This window comes from Schistosoma haematobium, chromosome 7 (assembly GCF_000699445.3).
Source record: "Schistosoma haematobium chromosome 7, whole genome shotgun sequence".
Lineage (NCBI taxonomy): Eukaryota > Metazoa > Platyhelminthes > Trematoda > Strigeidida > Schistosomatidae > Schistosoma > Schistosoma haematobium.
Window position 1 is genome coordinate 12,357,172 of NC_067202.1, and position 22,852 is coordinate 12,380,023.

General features: G+C 33.8%; 2 protein-coding genes across 4 annotated transcripts in view; one reads left to right on the top strand and one right to left on the bottom strand.

Annotated features, from left to right (window-relative positions):
• Positions 1 to 16,230, top strand: part of SLCO4A1 (Solute carrier organic anion transporter member 4A1) — a 56,155-nt gene extending 39,925 nt beyond the window's left edge. Inside the window, exons 6-11 of one of the 2 annotated variants that reach the window (XM_012938107.3) lie at positions 1,281 to 1,482; positions 5,646 to 6,048; positions 8,537 to 8,787; positions 10,759 to 10,823; positions 12,738 to 13,131; positions 14,800 to 16,230. In XM_012938107.3, the coding sequence (XP_012793561.1) occupies positions 1,281 to 1,482; positions 5,646 to 6,048; positions 8,537 to 8,787; positions 10,759 to 10,823; positions 12,738 to 13,131; positions 14,800 to 15,031 (1,547 nt within the window). In that variant the 3' untranslated portion in view covers positions 15,032 to 16,230. Of the gene's footprint in view, positions 1 to 1,280; positions 10,824 to 12,737; positions 13,132 to 14,799 lie in introns of those variants that run through there. The other variant, XM_051218013.1, reaches the window with a different exon arrangement.
• A 670-nt stretch (positions 16,231 to 16,900) lies between these two features.
• Positions 16,901 to 22,852, bottom strand: part of MAI2_1 (ATPase inhibitor mai-2, mitochondrial) — a 34,207-nt gene continuing 28,255 nt past the window's right edge. The window contains exons 9-10 of one of the 2 annotated variants that reach the window (XM_012938110.3): positions 17,731 to 21,607; positions 16,901 to 17,022 (exon numbers count right to left, since the gene is read on the bottom strand). The gene's annotated coding sequence lies outside the window, so the exon portion shown is untranslated. Of the gene's footprint in view, positions 17,023 to 17,730; positions 21,608 to 22,852 lie in introns of those variants that run through there. The other variant, XM_051218014.1, reaches the window with a different exon arrangement.

Genomic DNA, 22,852 nt, shown 5'->3' on the forward strand with positions numbered 1-22,852 from the left:
TGGGAGGAGTTAGCTCTCCCTCTCGAAATGCTCTTACATGGTCACGTGTATACATCCATTGACAAGGAAGTTTTATACACTGCCTTCTCGTGGCGGTGGTGTTTATGAAATTGAGAGGACGAAAAACGAATGTCCGACGCCTTAATCGGTTTGGTGGATATGGATGACCCACCTAGTGGAGTTGGAAAACCATAATTCCAAACCAATTATGCACATGGGCTCAAGGACCCTTAGGGAACAAATGGCACATGAACCTATTGTTGGTCACTAGTTGCCATGGGACTTCATCTCCTAATATTGCTCCACAGCCTTATGTATTAGACCTCCAGATTAAAGTTTCCGCGAGTGACCTGGGAAAATCACTTGCCTCGGTTTGGGCACCCGGACAGTATTCCAGCTCTCACACAAATCTAATGACAATGTGTGAAATATATATATTTGGTGCCTCCTTGTACCAATGTTTGTGTTTAACTAAATAGTTAACTTATGTTGTGGCAAAGATGTACGTTGGCTCAAGTTTCCAATAGCACATCGAGATAAGATTAACAAAATGAGTTGTAAAGTCATTACGAATGTAAGGTGTTTGTGGAAATTGTTAAATTTTATATCTTGCACCACTTACTGATCATTGAAAACCTGAAAACACTGATCTTATTTCGACAATCGATAATGTTCTCATTAAGAATTTTCTCAACATGCGACATTTTACTGTAATATTAACAACAGTAGTAATTAATTTATAATCTATTATTAATATTTACTGATACTTTTTTAAGATATCTTCTGATACCAATGTCTTCATTCTACCCATCACAATGTGATAAGGTTGTGATCTGTTATCGATTTCTTTTTACAGTCTTAGAATTTTTACGGTTATAATCCGAAGTTTTCCGTTTGAATAATGTACATGTTGGGTTACTATTAGATTATTTCTCAGCTCTAACCATTAAAAAAACTTTTCAATGTAAGTAAGTAAAGAAGTAACTTTATCCATTTCACATTTGAGTAATGAAGATAACAACTTCCTTGTGTCTATTGTCTACTAACTTCATTCTAAACTAATTAAGTCATGTGGGTTATATTTTACACTTTTTAAATTCAAAACCATTATAACGTTGGGTCATGGTTTTCAACCATCTTTATACATGTGTAATCGAATTCCCATCGTTAATCAATATTGATCTTTTTTTTTTCTTTTTCTCTCTATTTCTTAAATGACATTTCTTATTGTAATGTTCTCCCTATTTATCATCATCTATTTGTTTTCTTCTAAATTATAGGTGCTGTAATAGTTCCAAGTTCATTATTAGGTGTTCTGTCTGGTGCTTTACTAATGCGTCATTTTCGACCTACATTACATCGTACCTTATCTGGTTTATGTATTATGATTTCATTGACTGTTATAACGAGTATTAGTCTAATGTCAATTGGTTGTCAATCTAGTCGAGTAGCAGGTATAACAGCTACATATAACGGAGAAAAGTAAGTCAAAATTTGTTTCTTTTTGTGCCATGTATGTATCTGTGTATCCATAAAATTCTCAATATACTACTGTTTCCATGAAAGTTCTGTCTTCTCTTCCATTTCTGTATCGTTAAATGTTACTTTTTTTCTATAAACATATCATTTAATAACTTGTTGTCATTTAGTTTCAGTCCTTAATGCTAACTCTTCATTACTAACTCTTCATCACACTTATTGAGCACTGAAAACGTTGACTATAACTATAATTGTTAAGAAAATTTTAGTATTTCAACTCCATAACTGCTATATTACTTCACAAATATTGTTATCATAGCATCAATTGCCTCAATGTGTTAACAATAAAGTTTATTATCAGTATAGGGTTGTGGAGACTGTTGGATTTTCATTGAATTAATTAATCGATCAATGTTAGACCACCGTTGAAAACCTGGAAGCACTGGACAGCCGTTTTGTCCCAGTATGGGATCCATCAACAGTGCTCATCCACGATCTCCCACGCAGGATTCGAACCCACGATCTTCGGTCTCGTGCGCGAACACTTCTAGTTCATTGTTGTTTACATAGTTACAAATGAATTTTTTTAACAATTATATTCAAATGTTTTTGAGTTGGTAGAAATTGATTTCCGTTTTTTTGACATAACAATCATTTCTCATTAATTCAGTGAATTTAAAGGTTTAACTGTCATTTACACATACATTGTATGGGATAGTGAAATACTAGAATAATTCATTAGAAAGAAAAATCTGCTGACCGATCACTATGAGACAACATGAATGACATGATATTTGTACGGGTGTGTGCGTAGTATGATACGTGATGTGTTGAATTTTTTAGGTCAGCTGAAATAAAACACTATGTATCATTGATTTATGTTTGTTGTCGGTCTATTCATATCAATGAACCCTTTGTAAAAATCTTTATTTATTCATAAACTGCAATCATTTATTATTGATTCCGTTGACATCATAATGTAATTTCTACCTTGGTGTGGTTGTGATCAACTTTACCTTTCGAGCTGTATTTTTTGGTACACTCGTTCTTGAATATACTATTCAGCAATCTGCTCTATTTTCATTTATTCTTATAAAATATAGCCTTTTCTACTCAAATCATCTTCATATTATCACTAATAATATACCAATTCTATAATATTGACCTTAATTTCATTTTGCTATGCTGATGTAGTGTTGAATTGGACTAATATAAACTTGAGCCAAGTTCCGACGTTATTTTTGACTGATTGAATTCAGTTGGTGATAGAGATTTGGAGAAAAAATTCAATCTTAATTAGTCAGAATTTGGCTCTATGAAGGTAGAATCTTTAATCGACACCCTAGAAATTTCATAAATAACTATGCGTTTTCTCTGTATTTCATTTTGTTGGATTGTTAATAAAACTCTTGAATTCTTTTGTCTTCTCAATAGTTAGGAGTCAGGACGAAGAGTTTATAGGATCTTAGCACAGATTTGGTTAATATATATTCAGGTTGCACACAATTATTTATTTAAACACATAAACACTGGTACTAAAATAAGTCAAAACATATACTCGCCACACAATAAAAATGAGATTTTGGAAAGATAAAGGTAGGTGAGTAAAATAAAAGAGAGACAATAAATTGAATGAAAATAAGTGTATGGGAGCGAAATAATAATAATGGGAGAAGCAGTTCAGTTAAGAAAGGATTCTTTCGGTTAAAAAGATCCTTTCATTTACATAACGAAAGTAAAACAAAGTTATAGCAGGATCTTCACTGGCTTCTATATTCTGAGTTATGTCTATTAACGTCTCAAACTCATCTGTTGCACTACCTTTTAGATTCCAACTAGGGAATAGTTAAGGACCTACAGATACCAGTCCTGTGTATAGTTCTTTAATACCATGACACTATGCCATACGCTGACCACCTCTGTGCTTTTTCCAATCAGTCCAAACGTCACCAAATAATGCGCGATATGGAATGGTGACATTGAGCAACCCTGCCTAACCCCATTGCTTGAATGAAACAGTGGAGAGAGGTGGTTGTACGCCTTTATTCTGCCTGAGGTGTTAGTATGTATAGCTTTCAAAGTTTTAACATTTCTTCACACTGGTTTATAATTAGAATTAAGTAGTCTAAATAATAATCTTATTTTATATCACAGTTACTCAACATTTATGTATTTTTCTTGGCAGACATTTTATGCTTCCAGAAGTAGAAAAAAAAATCATATTTACATTGTGCTGTGTTATTTTTAACTTTTTACAAAAATCCTTTTAGTACAAGGGTTCACTGCAGACTGTTGAATTTTCATAGTTCACATCATGAACTGATCTTAGCTAGACCATCATTGGTAACCATAATTCACTTTACGGCGTGATGAATCGATCGAAGTTTGATATGTGCTCACCATTAGATTTACATACAAGTGAGATTGGAGATCCTTGATTCTATTCCCTGTGTTGGTAATTCACTCAATAAATTGTAACCATTTCTTCCTCTTTTTTCTTGGGTTATAAGTATTAATTCTGCTCTGTAGATCTTAATTATCTAAGAAGAAGGAAAAAATTAATTTCTTCGTGTTTTTCATTCCCTTTTATACATTAAATTAAGAAGGAGGTCAATTTGACATGTTGAACATTGGATATTATATCCTATAGAGATTAACGCTTGTTTTTATTTGATGAAGTTTAATCAGATGAAATGGAATTTAACCGCATATATATACACACATATATATACAAAAATGATATTTCTCTATGTAACAGCTCTATATCACATTGACTGACCTTAAAATGACATTTCTTCTAATAGATATAGCTTCTAATAGCTTGTTCAAAATGATATCTTTCATTTTAATTTACTAACCCTCTTGTTTTAACGGAAGATTAAATTATATCCTACTGTTTTATTAGTTTAAAGCTTAATCTTTTCTCTGAATAGTTAATTCATATATTTGATTGAAGTGTTAATGGATAGGTTTTCTTTTGGTCATTATTTTGGAACGGTTAGTTATTAGTGTTGTGGTGTGGGCTACTTATATCCACACGAGTAGTATGTTACGGTAGTCAGGTATAGAAGGTCGATGTGGAAAGGACGGGATCGGAACGCAATTGGTATGAAAACGCATGAACAATGAAATCTGATACAATAGATTGAACAGTCAAGTTTGATATGATAGATTGACATTTTGCAAATTAACGATTTACTATATGGTTCTCGGATTTTATTGAGATGCTCTGTAATTTTGTGCTCAAACACATTCGATTGTCCCCACTGGTGTTCTTGTTCACTACAGTATGACCTATTCAAATTGTGATCAGTCGCTGATTCGAGTTCCATTTCATCTAGTTTAGCAATCAGCTATTGCCACTGGCCGTCATACACAATGTGGCTCATAGCCAACAGTATGAATTTACACATGATGTTATTATTAGTTACAACGATAATATATCTCTATTCAATACTAGGATTTATACACACATATGTTTATGCTCCCTTTGAGCATGATTTTCATTGTGGAACTGAGATGGTTGGGCCACGTGTTACGTATGCCGGAACACCGATTACCACGACGTGCAATGCTAACCGGTGCTGGAGATGGTTGGAAGAAAGTTAGGGGCGGCCAAACAAAAACGTGGCATCAGTGCTTGAAGTCACTAACTTCTAGTCTGAGCCATGTTGGTAGGTACAGACTACTTGGTTGGGGTCCGCGTGACTATCGTAACCAATGGTTGGAGACTCTTGGTGATATGGCTCAGAATCGATCACAATGGCGTCTGTGTATACACTCTCTATCTTCCCTTAAACTAAGAGATTAAAATCGCTTCATACCTTTCTTTCTACGAACTAATTCTTTCTTCCTATACTATATCCTTACTGCAGTCTTTCTTTTATATATTACCACCTCTGAATTAACTACTTTTATGAATCCGGTGTCCATCTTGTGTTAATGAGGTATGGTAACTTGGACCGGTGCATATATGTGTCTGGTCCTACGTTGTAGCTGACTGACTGACTGAATACAACAATGTCCATAATTCAATTCATCACCTAAACCGGACAACAATTATCTAATTAAAGTAAGTTCGTGGTGTAAACTATTAATTGAATAATTTTTACATATATCTAAAGTGTATAATATTATTTTATAATTTTATTCTTGTTATTGTTTAGTTGGCCTTGGAAAAATGGTCCAGGTTTTTTAATACCATCAAATTTAACAGCACCATGTAATCAATTTTGTTATTCATCTAATAATCGAATAAAAAAATTTGATAATCGTCATTATACACATTACATTGAATCACAATGTTCAGTAAATCATTATAATCCAGTGTGTTGGACCGCTACCTCTTCTTCTTCTTCTTCCACTACTACTACTAGTAGTAGTGATAGTAGTATCAAAAAGAAGACAAATAATCAAATAACTTGTACTAGTAGTGGTATTATTAATGGTGATAATAATCTTGGTAGTCCAAATGATAATATTGATGACTGTGATAGGAAATCATTGACATTTTTCAATCCTTGTTTTGCTGGATGCAGAACACGTGTTTTAGAAGCTGGAGTTGTAAAGGTAGGTGTTGTGTTTTTTGTGTATTCTTTCTATGTATTGATCTTCCGTGTTGTATAATTTTTATGGATCTAAATGGATCATTTCTCCGTATGTTAAATAATTTATATTTCACAATCGTTTCGTTTTAGTTCTTGATATTCTACAGTCTTGATGTCAGTAGATAGAAATTGAAGTAATTTATATTTTATTTATGTAATGATTGAATGATTAAATGAAGTCGGTTTCAATTTGAAAATAAATTATATCTTCCATTTGTTGACATTATAAACTTCAATTGATTAGTCTCTTTTGAAATCTATGCATCCTGATGGCAAACAGACTCGATATTGCCATTAAGTAAAAAGTAATTTTAGACAGTAGTAGCTCTCATTACGATCCAGAAACAATATACAAAACTTTACAAATTAAATTTGTATTCGTTGGACAGGTTAGTGGCTATTTAGACTTTGTAGCTCAGTGAATAACACTACGGGCATTTGATGTTAGAGTAATGAATTTAAATCCGATTATGAGCAGCAACATGAGAACCCACTTATGTCCAGCTGATGAGTCTCAAATAAAACGAAACACCAGTCGTGAATTTCACTGTTGGCCACCAACCAACTTTACTAGAAGTTTGTTTCACTTGGCCACTTTTTGGCTTGATCTTGTATAAATGTTATTTCCTATTTTATGGTGTGATGCGGTCTGTTTGTCTGGTATATAAACCAAGTATGTTTGAAATAAATGATTCGCATAGTGGAAGCTGTTATTGGTGTTCTGGATTCAACTAGACGGGCTAGGCGAACAAAAGAACAATAAGGACGCTCGGCTGCTCATACCAGTCGAACGACATAGGTTTGGCACAATACTAAGATTGAATAAATTCACCGTAAAGAGAACTCTTCACTTTACCAGTCTTTCTTATTTCGATATTCCACAGCATTTTATGATTGATAAAAGTGCTTGTATTTTCCTGCTGTTAATGTACTGGACTAGATTTTAACTAGTTTTTGTTGATATTTGCACTCATTAAGCGGATATTTAGATATTAGATGTATTTATGAGTTTGACAATGTTTTTGAATGATAACTAGTAATATAATCTGAGAAATGTTTCATCCTACTAAGAATTCATCGACTAGATTTACCTAAAGCAATAAACAATGGTTTCCAGTTCCAGTTTGAACTTCAATATTGCTACACTAATATATACTGCTGATCTGCCTGGAATTTAGGTTAAGGCCTAACAATTAATAATTCGTATCAATTGCATAAATTCTCTGCTCTGTTCTACATTAAACTTGTATGATTTCCAGTTAGTGTACACAAATAGTGTAAAGCACAGTAGGCCGGAGGAATGTATATTTATTGTGAGAAGTTACGAACTAATTACATAATACATATACATAGCCTTTAGTCTTCCATTTAAACCTTTCGGTGTGCTCTGCAGTCTGAATCGTATTCTCGTCTGATCTCCAACTCCGTGTTTTCAATATTCTGAAACTCTTCACACTGTCTGACAATTGCTGCAACTCCAACGCCATATTCCTCTACACACTACTTAAAAACAATCTTGTAAGTAGCGTCCACTATACTAGCATATTAACGATTTTAGAGTCATTCAGATAGAACCATTTTAGAATTATTTATAATTCTCATTATGTGAAGCATGAAGCGTATCGTCTATATTGTATAATTACAGTCGGTTAGATCATTTATTTTGATTGATCGAAATAATCATTATGTATAACAGTAATTACTAATTGTTTTAATGTTGTTTATTAGTTCTCTGTTTATTTACCTATTTAACTGTGCGTAGCTTCCTTCATTCCTTAATTAATACCGTAAATCTATTATTCAATAATGAATACTTCCTATTTGTAATTGGTTTAGGATACATAATTTGAGAAATTCTGTTTCTTGATTTATGTAACATTAAGTCAATATACACATTGTCTTGTACACTACATCAGTCAGCCATAAACAATGTAGAACTCCAAAGACATATTCATTTGTTCAAGTTATCATACTACACCAAATGATCAAAATATCAAGTCAAATTTCAGAGTAATAGAATCAGTAACAGTATCACTAGTAGTGGAAAAGTTTTTATGTATATTATGATCAGAGAAGAAAGGATAAATTCGCAGAATTAAAGGTATATGATAATTTTAAAACTCATGATCTAAGTGAATTGCTCTACACACCATTGGGGTTTTTATACTGAGCCAGTGTTACCTAGCAACTCCAACTATAGATTTGAGATCATCTCGCTGACTCTGATCAAGTAATCTGCGTTTATCAACACGAACCATTTCAGTAGCTACTTACAACATGGACTGATACTTTGTCTTGGTTTGACAACGTCTAACTTTCTTCTAATCTATTCTTATGGAAATATATTGACTTGTACAATGTTAATCATTGTAAATCTCTTCCTCAGTGTATAACTTTCATTCAGTTTCATTTTTAAAACACAAGAAATATTCTTCTCTTTTTTCAACTAGAAATATTCTGATTGTCAATGTGTAACCCCATCTACACTTAATCCATCTGGTTTGATCTCATCAATACCAATGTCATTATCATCGTCGATGAGAATAAATAATGAATTCTTATTAGCAAATAATTCTGGTGAAGTTTATCCTGGTCGATGTAAACCTAAGTGTACTTTGTATGGTTTATTTCTAGCTATGTTATTCTTACATATTCTTTGTACTGGTATGTTACAAAATCCAAGTAATGTAATCACATTGAGGTGAGTGGATTAATGATGATGACTACTGAATATTGTTTTTTGTTAGAATTTCTGATAAATGAATTAACACTTCCTTCAATATTACTTTGTTTTGTGATTACTGTTCTTGAAAGATTTCATCTAAGCCTTGATGATATGTAAAGCGGATGCCTAAATGTTTTGATCATTACTAGTGTTAGCCTCTTACACTCAAAATGTGATTGAATTACAAGTACACATCGAGTAACCGATATTTGTTTGAAGAATTTTAGCTTAAATAACATTGAACTACTGTTTCGTGTTTAGATTGTTTTGAAGTTTATCAGAAGTATTCTTCCATGATTTGTTATTGATCTCCTGACAAGTAAATTACCAGGTTAAAATATTCATTTGTATTGCACGCAATATAATACCAAATGGCCTGGTACGGCCGAGAGTGGGGAGATTCCGCTCTCTTTTTCTCTTTCTTTCTTTCTTTTTTTCTCTCTCTCTCTCTCGAAATGTTCAAAAGTTACTAGCATTGTAATTGATTACTGATTATTAATCAGTAGCATAATTAATAAAGAGGAAGTCCCAAACGAACCTAACACTCAGACAATTTGGAACGAAATGATGTTCTTTTCTTAATTAATTGATGAACGCTAATTTCTTATTTGACATTTGAATATCAAGAGTTAATGCCAATGGTGGAGAAGATTTGTAGCTCAGGTAAATGATTTTGGTCTTTTGTTCCCCAGCTCAGAGAAATTAGATATGTCCTGAGAAGAGAAATAAACTGTGTAAATGTTTCTTTTTATACGAAGAATTAATGAATTGTTATAGCTTCCACTACACACAAGAGCAAATATATAAGTCAAATTATATGGGATTCAATGTATATATCTTTATGTGTTACATTTATATCAATCTGTCGGCTCGCATCAGTAATTATTCATAGATAGAACTTGTTTCTGTGTTTTACTTGTCCTCAATCATAAAAGGTAATGTTCCTAGGTAAACGACAATAGATTCGCCTCGTTTGTATGCCAACTGCATTTCTATCACTGACCTACTTTCAAGTTGTCTAAGAATTGAGAAATAATAACAGTTGAATTCATGAGTCAATTGAAGCCATACTACCATGGAAAACCTGGAAGCACAGATTTTCCATGGTGGTCTGGCTTCAATTGACTCATGAATTCAACTACCAAAATTACTATAATATCCACAAAATCCCTTTCTGATTAAGAAATATGTTTTAAACATTCAATCATATATAACTCAGCTCAGCAGAAGTTCTAACTTGTATAGGATCTCTTTTCGTACACTACTGGATAAAGTTGATGTACTTCTTTGAAATTTTTTTAAAATGATAGGCAGTGTTTATGTTGCTTCCTCTTCACATACAATTGCTTGTAAATGTGTTACCTACAATCGATACTATTTGATTTCAATAAACCGAACTATGTGTTCTTCATCTATTGATGACCTCACTTCATCGATTTTCATCAGTTCTAAGTATGATATAACCATTTAACTTCAATGGTAAGATTTCTACATATACAGTTCTATTTTATTAGTTATAAATGACATAGAACCTGGCGGATATGTGTGTTGACTCAAGCTTCCATACCTTGATATCATGATGAGATAAAGATGAACACTAATATAATCTGTATCATCAAGTAGTAATAATGATGAGAAAGATTAATCATAACAAACATCGTCCGAAAAGACTAAATAAAAAGAAGATATGTAAAGGGGAATACTGGAGCTGAAAATCTTCATTAAAATAAACAGTGAATACATCTGTGCCATATCATTCAATGCCTTTAACCACTAATTGTAATTATCACAATTACCTCAAATCAATATCATTTGTACTTATCCAACATGGCTATGATTAATTCTTTTGGAAATATCCTTTTTTCTTCTTTCAAATGAATACCATTATTCATTCATATCTTATAAAAATAAATTAATAAAGATATAATTTGTAAATTGTCTTTACAGTTGTGTCTCATCAGAAGATAGTTCTGTTGCACTTGGATTACAAATATTCTTTGTCAGAACATTAGGTAAGAAAAAATTGTCGAACAATATTGTTTTATAATTCGGTTTTCCTTTGTTTGTTTTATTCAAATAGGTAGTTGATTTAGTCATGATATGCTGTGACTTCAAATATCCACTCCAACTTCTAACTTTTATTGTTGGTCGATGTGTATAAGAGATACTAACAGACGATCTGTCATGGATGTTGTCTTCTTTCTTCATTTTCTTATAATTTATTAAGTTTGTTTTTATAGTGATAAACATTAGACTAAGTAATATGGTGCATAGCCTCTGCCAGGGAAGTCCTACTCACTGCCTTCTCGTGGAAGGGGTATTGTTTACAAAAATGAGAGGACGAAAAGCGAATGTCTGGCGCTTCAACCGGATTGCAAATCAATGGTGCACATAGGCTCCAGTATCCTGCGGCAACAATGGTATATGAACCAGTTGTTGGTCACCAGCTACCATGGGACTGCATCTCCTTACGGTGCTCCACTGCTTTGTGGATCAGACCTTTGGGTCGAAGGCTCAGAGAGTGGCCCCCTAAGGAAACCACCTGCTTCGGTTTGGGCACCCGAGCAGTACCACATCCCTCACACATATCGAATGGGAATTGTGTGGCGTATATGTATTTGTTGCCTCCTTGTATCAATATCTATGCGTTAAAATAAATAATAAAATGATGTACTCTGTTACTTTTACGACTGAATGTAAAGTCTAGGTGGTGTTTGTTTTCAAACGCAACTTTGCTGTATAGATAGAAAAGTCAAATTTGAATACTTCATTTTTTGGGTTAATAATTGGGGCTGGTCCGTTGAAACTTGATGCAACATCTCTCCACCATCCATTTGTTCTTAATTTTTTGCTCAAAATGTATCACTGACATTGGTAACTGTGTCAGTTGTTTGGAATAATTCCAATATGTTCTGGCTGTTACTAAATTGATCTGCTCTGAACTGAAGTAGTTGTTTCAACTCACTGATTGACATACTAACATTATTCAGAACACCCAAACCACGTGCAGAATTTGTTCTGAACTCACCTATATCCACTTCTAACATACATCATTTAATAAATCGAAACATTATTTTCAAATTGTTTTATGCTACTCTAAATCTAAAAAGCAGTTGATACACGTTTAAGTAAAGTTGGCTATCAGTAGAATCCGAGACGAGCGTTTCGTCCTATTCAGGACTCATTAGCCGGATATACTACCTTCGTCCCATTGTTCACAATGGAACATAGCACCTTTCATTTCAAATGGCTAACACGTTATTCACTGAGCTGTTGAGTCCAAATAACTGCTAGCTTGTACAATCGATATAAGTTTAATTCTATATTTCCTTTTAGTCACAAATTTCAGTAAAATTGGATAGTGGTTATTGGTGGAATCAATGATATACAATTGAGTGACAATATTGAATCAGTCTACGTTCGAAATACACGAATATCATAAGGGACTGATTAGTTGAAATCCTGAACATTTCAAAAATTGGTAAAATACTAAATCTTTACAAATAACTAATATATGGATAACAAAATTAAGATGTAATTTTCTACTGAATATGAACAAGCAAACACTCAGTGTACTTACTATTTAACGTTTGATTTTCATGCTTTCTTTAATTTCTACTCGGGACTCATTGAGTGTAAACTGATTATAATTGTACTGATTAAACTATTGCCTAGTTGTGTTCTCTGGTCTTCTTTATATTTGTTCGTGAACAGTGTATCTGGTACAACGTTATCCAGTCTCTGTATATTGTATCTATCGAGTATCTAGTCTAATGGTAACCTAATCTCGATCTCTATTGTATTATAGTAATGGTTACTAGAAAATATTCTTATTCTCTCTTTCTTTTTCAATGACAGTTGGATAGAAATGTTCATCTTTTAATCAGTGAATCAATGTTCTTTGTTCATTTTTTTTCGTTGATTAGCATATATTCCGGCACCGATGTATTTCGGCCAACTATTCGATTTAGCTTGTCAATATCGTTCAAATCCTATAGATCACTATTCATCCAGTCCAATAAATAATAATGAATCGTTATTAATGAATACAAATGTATTATCATCATTATCAAACTCATCCATATTCTCATCGTCTTCGTCTTTTCCACCACTACCATCATCATCTCCACTGTCATCAATCTACTCGTCGTCTTCTACAACCACTGCTACTACAATGTCTTTAGATCAAAAGTATTCTACAACAGCTGGTGGATGTTTAGAGTATAATTTAGAAGGTTTACCATTTATTTGGCTTGGTACTGTATGTGTATTAAAAATAATTAGTTTGATTGGATCCACAATTACTTGGTGGTTAGCTAAGTAAGCATTGTTGTTGTGTTTTTATCTATGTAGATTGCTTGTTCGGGTAGATATTAGGCCGTAATGACAGGAAAGCAGTTGTATGATTTCCCTCTCTCTTCCTAGTTCGATTATCGATTAGTTCACCTATATTGTTAGTGGGAACGGCAATCTTTTATTTACTAATTGACGCATCGATCAATGAACAACAGCCATGATCTTAACGATTATTTGTCTTCAAGCACTTTCTAACCCAGTAGCCAATTGGAAGACGAAGGTAGAGAGAGCGGATCTACTGTATTTTACTCAATTCAATCATGACTCAAAGCTCATACAATAATATACTTGACATATTTTGACCACGCAGCAACACAGTTAGTGTATATAACTTAGTCACATGTGACACGGAACCGAAGCAATAGGGGAATAATTAATCAATGATAAACCTGGAGTAATGAGACATATGACTACCATTTATGGAATGAACGCAAGCTTAGAAATTCCAGGTACTGTATATGTGGATTTAGGCATTCAGGTCTCCCATCAGGTTGATCAGGCCCTTTCCTGAACATATCTCTACTGCAACCTCTCATTAAACTAGTCTTTATCGTCTTTGTTTTCATCATTGGTGTGCTCATAGCCCTGGATAAAATTCATCGTGATTCTCTCTTTTGGTCTTAAGAATGCTTTGGTGATTCTAGGTCCGTCAGATTCCTATCCTATAAGTGCTTTTCGTGCTTCTTTGGAAAACGTCGTGATCTTGCTCAAGATCATGGATCGATTGAAGTTAAAGTCCGCACGCGAGACTTAGGGTCTTGCGTTCGAATCGTGGATGCGCACTGCTGAGGAGTCCCTGTACTGGGACGAAACAGCAGTCCAGTGTCTCCAAGTTTTTAAGGGTTGTCTAGCTTAGATCGACTCATGAATTCAACTGTGAAAATACTAAAATCTCCACAAACCCCCATACTGATAATTTATATTTGTTTTTGTACCTAGTTGTATCAAACTTTTTGCAAAATATATAAATAAAGGACGAGTAACACAATTTTGATAAATATTAACATATGATCTTAGCGGTGATACTATAATTTATAAACGTTTTTTTGAACGGCCGTAAAGTGACACTAGGTAAGTTCAACTACCCTACCTAGGGTCTAAGGAGGGTTATGACTTAGTGTGAGAAATTGGAATCGAGATTTAGAGTTATAATATCGTTTAACAAACAGTCCACATTTCCCTATCAATCACAATTTGATTATCTTCGTATTAACATCTCTAATTGTGACATTGATATAGACTTCAATATCATGGACAGCTTAATTCACGTTGAAGATCACAGTTGCATCTTACTAAAATATCCCATTTACTATAAAGCTTAGGTCAAAGAGGACTTCATGTTAATCGCCTTGATTTATTACTTAGAACAAAACTACGATGCACACCATGAAAGAAACCACCTAAACTAATAATATACGATGAAACTTGATCCAAACTATACAAGAGCGATGACAATTAATTAGTGTAACTTCTCAAACTGTTCATTTTATTCTGTTGTTGTAATATTTTCATTTTGATCTGTTGAGACAATATCGTGATCATCATTATCATTATCACCTTAATGTATAATTTAATTGTTCTCTTCTCATACAATACACACATTCCTTTCTCTTTGTTTCACTTATTTCAAAGACGTCAATTCGATTTGATGACAAAACACAAAGAAAAACAACAAAATATCGAAGGTGAAGAAACAAAGAAGGAAATGGAACTTGCATTACATCAGACAATTACCTCTGATCCAACTATCATCAATAATAATAATAATAATAATAATAATAATAATAATGATAATAATAATAATAATAATGCATTTGAATTGATCGATTCAACGTCGAATGGTCATCAAATACAAATTGTATAATTAAATAATAATCATCATCGTCATCAAGGTCCAGTATGATCTCACATGTATGTGTCTTTGTATGTTTTTTTTGTTTTAAAAAAAAGAAAAGAAAAATTTTACTCAACCTTTTATTTGCTTGTGGTTTGTCTCTTTTCCGGGTTTCATTTACTTCGCTTTTCTCTCTACATTATATCATGGTATATGAATGTAGTGGGATTTCTTAAGAGAACTAATAAAGATTTTCACTAACTTTGAAGAAGAAGAAGAAAAAAGAACATACAAACTTTTTCTCTTCATGTACATAATTCACTAGTAAAATTTCTTGGATTTCCTCTCTCTCTCATTTTTGAATCGTGGAACAGTGGTGGCTCACTGGTTATTTTTAATACATTCAACTTTTATTCACTAAGTCACACCTTCACACTATTTAATTCCATCTAAACAACTGAGTAGTAGTAGTAGTAGTAGTAGTAGTAGTAGTAGTAGTAGTAGTAGTGTTATTAACCTTCTTTTCCTAGTTACATTATAACTTGTTATAATCTCATGTAAAGTATAGTATGAATGAAATTGAAACTTTGAATTTTCATATTTATAGAATAAGCACTAAAACATTGATTATGTTTGTTTATCATCTATACTATCTCTTGTGTTATCTAGATTTGATTCATTAAAAAAAAGAAAGTCTTATCATTTGTTATTGTATAATAGTTCCTCGATTATTTTTCCTCAGTTACTTTCTTTGTCTTCTTTACAATCACCATCGTGAATTGTGATTGTTAAGATGAGGTAGGTAGGTAGGTAGGTGGGTGGTTGCTTGGTTGGTTATTTATTGATGTATTTTTTTGTCACTTTAAATGTTGTCATTATTGCATTTTTCTTTTCGTTTAATGTTCACTATGTAGTTAGTTCTACAAAGTGAATTCATCCACTTTACTCTATTACATTTAATATTATCTTGTGTAGTTTCTTTTCATTTAAATGTACTACATGTTGCTATGACCTTTTAAAGTGTGTATACATGTGTGTTCATTGAAATTTCTAATAGCCGGTGATAATAATTGTTGTCTACTATATTAGGCATATTTCCTTTTTGTATCATGTGTGTGTTTTCTCATATTTCTATATGGATTTCTTCTTGTATAGTCTCTCTGTATGCTTATTTTCGAAGCGAATACATGTGTTCTTTCTTAACAATAATAACGATTATAGATTACTAACATCATTTACATTGAATTACAATTTAATGACTTATTGTATTTGACCTGATCTAAGTGTTAAGTAGAGAATGATTATCATTTAGTTATAGTCGAAGATGTATTAAAGATCGCTCAAAGCTAAGAACAAACAAGGTACCAAGAACTCTTAGTCTGTATCAGATAATCAAGGTTTTACGATACAAAAACTAATAATTAAACCATCTGATGAGGCTGGATACATTTTGAATGAGATCTCATATATTACATGTATTAAATGAATAACTAGATTCGTTTTGTTGTGCGAAATTTATTTATTTAAACATTTAAACAATGGTACAAGGAGTCACCAAATAGATATGCGCCACATAAATCATTCAGTTTGTGTGAGGGCTGTGATACTTCCCGGGTGCCCAAACTGAAGCGGGTGGTCTTCTTAGGGGGCCACACCCAGAGCCTTCGAACAAAATTCTGAACCACAAAGCAGTGGAGCAACGTCAGATGATGCAGTCCCATGGTAGCCAGTGACCAGCCATTGGTTCATACACTATTTGTTTCCTTAGAATCCTGGAGACCATGTGCACCATTGGTTTGGAATCAGGGTTTCCCAACTCTCCTAGGTTGACTCTCTGTGTCCAACGACCCGGCTAAAGCGCCGAACATTCGCTTTTCGTTCTCTCAAATTCGTAAACAACACCCGTGGTGAGAGAAGGCAGTGAGTAGGACTACCCTGTCAGTCGTTGTATTCACGTGGGCATGTGAGATCATTCGGAGAGCGAGAGAGCTGACTCTCAGTCGTACCAGGGCATTTTAGGGCTGTAGTACGAAAGGAAATTATTGAAATGGTATTGCATTTACCCAATAGATAAAGGTCTCAGGACAGTTATGGAACCTTTAGATTTTAGAGAATGAAGCTCAATAAATGTTTCATATCTAATATATCTAGGAGTTGAACTTTTGGGAAATTCCAAACTCTCTACATACCCAGAAATTGTCAGATCTTTTCCTCCAATTAACGTCAGGCAGAAACCTCCTCAAAATATCTAAGAAGATGAAGGATCATCTGATAGCATAATTAACCATACGGTTACTATATTTAGCATGTTCCCGAAAAGTTCTAGATCACATTTACGTACATATTAATATACACCCTCGATTTTCTGTAAATAAACGGATTCTCTTACTTATATGTTCCTCCTTTTCTCTGTTGTTTGAGTTAATGTGTAGAAGTAGTTTGGGGTTATAACAATAAAGCGTTCCAGTAACAAATTTATCAGGAATGTAGTTTGGGTGTATAGATGAGAAGACTCGTTTAAGTATGTCTTGAATCAGTAAGCCAGTATTTACATTATACACAACGTAAAACTTGGCCTAAATGTGCACCATCATTTCAAGTTGTCACACTTTTTCATCTATATATTCAAGAAGAAGATTAACTAGATCGAAGGCACGTAAATCGAAATAATTATTGTTCAGAGAAAAAAACTACACTCGGCATAGTAACAAGAGTAAGATAAGGATTACCTGTGTCCGTGCCACTAATCAATTCTAGAAGTCTTTAACCATACATCGCGATTATTGCATTAATTCCAACCAATAAGTGTATATCTTCTGATGTGGCGGCTCATGTTCCATTGAGAGAGACAGGCGTAAGTAGGTAACTTTTTGTTTTGGTCTTATATTTTGGGTTGAGCTTTTCTAATTCTTTCCAATCCGACGTGAACCACGATCCCTCGTCACGGAGACAGTGGCTGAGTATGTGTGACACATCTGTCAACTATTTCTGTTTACGAAGATTCACAGCCTTATAGAACGTTTCTAATGTCTAATTAGTATCCTACACCTGATTCCACTATGTGATCGAATAGTAGTTACTTACAGATATCGATTGTATTCAAAGACATCCCATTGTCATCGTTTAAAACACATTGAACTCCTGCGTTATTTATATTCTCTATAGGGGGAAACTTACATTTCATAGCACAATTTGATAAAAGATGAGCGATCGTTTCACATAATAATAGTTCAAATTTGGTTAAAGTAATTGGCTAACAACTGGTTCATTAATAACTTATTTAGAGAACCCAGCATAAAACAACTAGTCCCTTTATATAGATTTACTTCATGTAATGGGAAAACGGAGTTGATCTGTAATCGATTTCTAACCAATCTGGTTACAGATACTTGTTAATGAAAATCAATGGCAACCCATTGGGCAGATTCAAGGTTAAAACAAATTGTTTATATTTACACAAAAGAGTTTCTAATCCCCAAAACTGTATGTCTTTAACAGTATCTACACAACAATTTTTTAAGGTGTTTTAAAATCAATCTTATGATCTGTTACAACTATGTGTGTTACTAACGTGGAAAATGATTTTTTATTCCCTATTTTTATGTCCTTGGGCTGTCCATCCACTTTTGGTGCTGAGGATACTTATCTAATCCAGATTAAGACCTTGGCGCGATAGGTTGACCGACCTAACTTGAGGCTAGTACGCGTGAGTTCGAAGTGGGGTAGAGAGAAGAAAACTGTTCTATCACCTGATTGGCTGACAAGCACGCGGATGAAAGAAGACAAGATAACTGAAACACTACTCGATCTATTCCCGATATCCTGATTTTCGGATTAGTGTAAAAAAGGTACATGAATAAATAGGTTGACTAACCCGACCACAACGTACAATAATTAGGAAAGACACAATTATGTCCAAAGCCGGGAATTAGCGTAGAAAATAGGGTGCAAAATATTATGTTTAAATTACAATAGCTTCGGAACAGAAAATGGTATGGCAATGAATCATGCATCGAACGAAAGCTTATGTTCTGTAGAATAGATTAGGGACAAAAATAGCTTTCGTAGTTTGTCAGGGCTTCTTGTTTTCCTGATCACATCACCTAATTTTAATGTGTTTTTTACAGTAATGTAAATGTTTTTCCTTGAAACAGAACTTAATAAAGAGTTCCAATTTTCATTCACTTTTAAACTGATATATGAACTTCAACAGATATCTGTTCGATATCAATTTTTTTTAGTCAGCAGTTTTAGATCTTCAATAGTATTTGTAATGTAGATTCTTTGAAATATTTTCAGGAGGCTTCTTATCAAACCTCACCTGTATTTCAGTAGACAAAAATTGTAGGTTAGATATTGACCAGTCCATGTGAACTTCCTGTAAATTGGTTGTCTTTTTTAACCCGATCTTCCTTTCGATTAAAAGTTTGTTTAGAAGGGACAAATGGTCAATATTTTCCCCTTCATAAGTTAGTACGAAATTTTGATGTTATTAAATCTATCTACAAATTGATCCATAACGAAATCTGGCAGACTATAATTTATGGAATAATTAATGAATTTACAGATAGTAAGTCCTGGATTTTTGCGCGAAATTCACTCATCCATATGGTTAAATGAAATCTCGACATTATAGATGACGTAAGTTCGTGATGAAAATTTTAACATGAATTCTTAACCACAGCTTTTATTTGTAAATCCTAATCGTAGCCTTAGTGCACACGAGGCTTGGGAAGGTCCGCTCTCCCTCCCAAAGTGTCCATATGCGACCATGCGTTCTTAACCTCTGTTAATGAAGTTCTACTCACTAATTTTCTTTCATAGAGGCGTTGTTTACGAAAGTAAGGGAATGAAAAGCGAACGTCTGATGATGAAAACGAGTTGGTGAATATAGAGAACTTTGATTAGGAATTTTGAAAATCTTGATTCCTGACGAACAGTGTACATGCGCTCCAAGGGCCCTAGAAAACGAATGGTGTATGGGCCTATATTTGGCTACCGGTTAGAGCATCCCTTAACATTGTTCCATTCTCTTTTTTAATTAGACCTTTAGATCAAAGCCTAGATGAGTTGCCTCCTAACATTCTACTTGCTTCAGTTTAGGCCATTTTGCCGTATCCCAGCCTACACACAAACTTGTTCTGTGCAGTCTAGTCTATTTTTGGTGCCTAATTGTACTAGATTTTTATTCCATAGATCATAAACATAGAATTTTGTCTATATTTGTGAGATTCAAAGATAAACACTATGATTGCATATATTGTAAAACATTAACCTTTATCGCTAGTAAATTTACAAGACGTATGAATCCACTAATCTAACCAGTTTTTACATAATCAATCAAATATATTTTTAAAAGAAGCGATCAATGACAACAGGAGAATAACAATTAGATCAACGGATAAGTTTTTATTGTGAACGAAGTGATCTCAAGTACTGTTAGAGGTGTGACGCAGTTGTTAACTGTCGTTCGAATACGCTTTGAAGTAACAAATGATATTGAGATGCTTGAAAATGAAACTAGGTCGGAGATGGTCTTGACAAACTGGTATAGTGATCACATTGCTAAAAGGAAAACCGCCTGCGGTCTGTCATGTACAGTTAGCAACAGAAATCCAAGCAATAAAGTGAGACGTTTTGTTTTTAAGGTCTCTCTACATAATCCTGGGTATGAAACACAGTTGTTGGAAGTAGAACACATATGTAGACCCCAAGTTTTTGTCATAGGTACTTCGAAGAACTATTTGTTTATCGTGAGACGACCGGTTGAGAAATGTTGAGCTACTAGTTAATAAAAGAAAATCGATCGATCAGGTAATAAATCATCACCTGAGGTGGTTAAGGCAGTTAGTTATTGACAGTTGGTCTAAGTCATATTGGCAGATGTAGAATACCTAGTTGAGATCAGCGTAATAACCGTCATCATTGATTTGAGACTTTAGGTAATATTGGTTCAGAATCTATCAACATTACACAAATACATTGACTCTTTATCCTCTATTCGGTCTTGAATTTCAGTGTTTCTTCGTATATACCTTCCAACACTATCTTTTCAAGCTGTATTCTCAATATATATTTTCTTTCATTATCAATGCTATCTATAATATTTGGATTCGACTGCAAATCGTCATGTTGATCTGGCATAGTAATTTGAGCCAACGCTAATTTGTATTAGGTTCTAAGTTGATTATAAGTGACTAGATCAATGGATTAAAATAAAGCACAACATTGAGATTAGATAGTGGTTGGAGATAGTCGATAGAAAACCCTGGACCCGGGTTTTGTGCTACTTGGCACTCGTCAGCAAGGTAAACCTGTAATCTTGGTGGAACTGGTGCTCCCCGGCGGATTCGATCCCGTTTCAACCAATTTCATGGTCAGAAATGTTACCACTGAGATATCTAGATCCACACATGACATAGAAGAATCAATTGTAAAGCACAACATTGATTTTTACAAGCAAAAAGAGGATATATTTGTTGTTTTAAAAATAGAATAGTCAATGCATAATGAAACTATGCGTATAACACATTATTAAAAGCATTAAAAAAAATGGTAAAACAGATTATTATTGTTATTATCCATCGTTTAAATGTTAGATTCCTTCTGAATGAAGATGAAAAGTAAATGAAGAGAAAAAAAAGGAATCAGATTTTCTAAATAAAATAAAAAATTATTTACCAAACATCTTTTATTTCTGATTGAGATCACGAACCGATTGATGTTAGACCACCTTTGGAAACGTGGAAGCACTGGACAGCCTTTCCGTCCTATTGTGGGACTCCTCAGCAGTGCGCATCCACGATCCCGCTCACGGGATTCGAACCCAGGGCCTTCAGTCTCGCGCGCGAACGCTTAACCTACTGGACCACTGAGCCGGTATCCAATGGTGATAGTGTCTAACATCGACCAATCCACGAAATTGCGCGACCATCTTCCATTGTACTGAGGTAGATACCTGTCTCTACCCGACATGGATTAGCTCCACTGGTCACGGCTTCTCAATAGAACTCCGAGAATTCCCTCACGAAGCTAGTCACTAGTGAGCACATGTTGATTACTAGTATAGGGGTTGTGAAGATTATTAAGTTTTTGACTAGCTTCGTGAAAAATCAGTCGGTTCATGATCTCAATCAAAAACTTAATAATCTCCACAACCCCTATACTAGTAATCTTTTATTTCTCTGTTACATAATGCAAACCGTTAACATGTTACATGAAGTGTTAACGTCAATGTTAAGTGATTACATAACTTAATGAAAGATTAGATTTGCATTTAATCTAGATTTGTGTGTTAGTTAGTATTCATGAAAACAAGAAGTTTCCATAGTTTGGAAGGGGTTAGGAAAGACTACAATTTGTGGACGAGTCAATCAGAAGCGTTTGAGGGAGTTCAAGGTCACGGCATCCATTTCAGTACTTGAGGTTTACATACAATCGGTTCACAGAGGATTCTAGGGAAGATATGATAATTGAACGGCTACAACAAATGGAATTATTGAGAAGTTTTTTCATTTGTTGTTGTGGTAATCAAATGACTTGTTGACCTTTGTGTAGACTACCATGATGATGTTGTCCTTCGATATAATATATGTTAGAGGAAGAAGTCTGCAAGAATAAGGACTTTTTTCGTTTGATTCAGATAGAGACGACGACAAATTCTGATATTTGTTGCGAACTGTACAATAAAAGCATCAGTAACATTGGCTGCAACATTCGCAGATGTTACCGAAGCTTCGGTTGTTTAGTGGTATGAGTACTGTAGAGATATATGTGTAATAAAAATGATAAGCTTACACAACCGGAGTACACACAAACAATATTGAGGGAATGTGGTCGAGGCTGAAATAG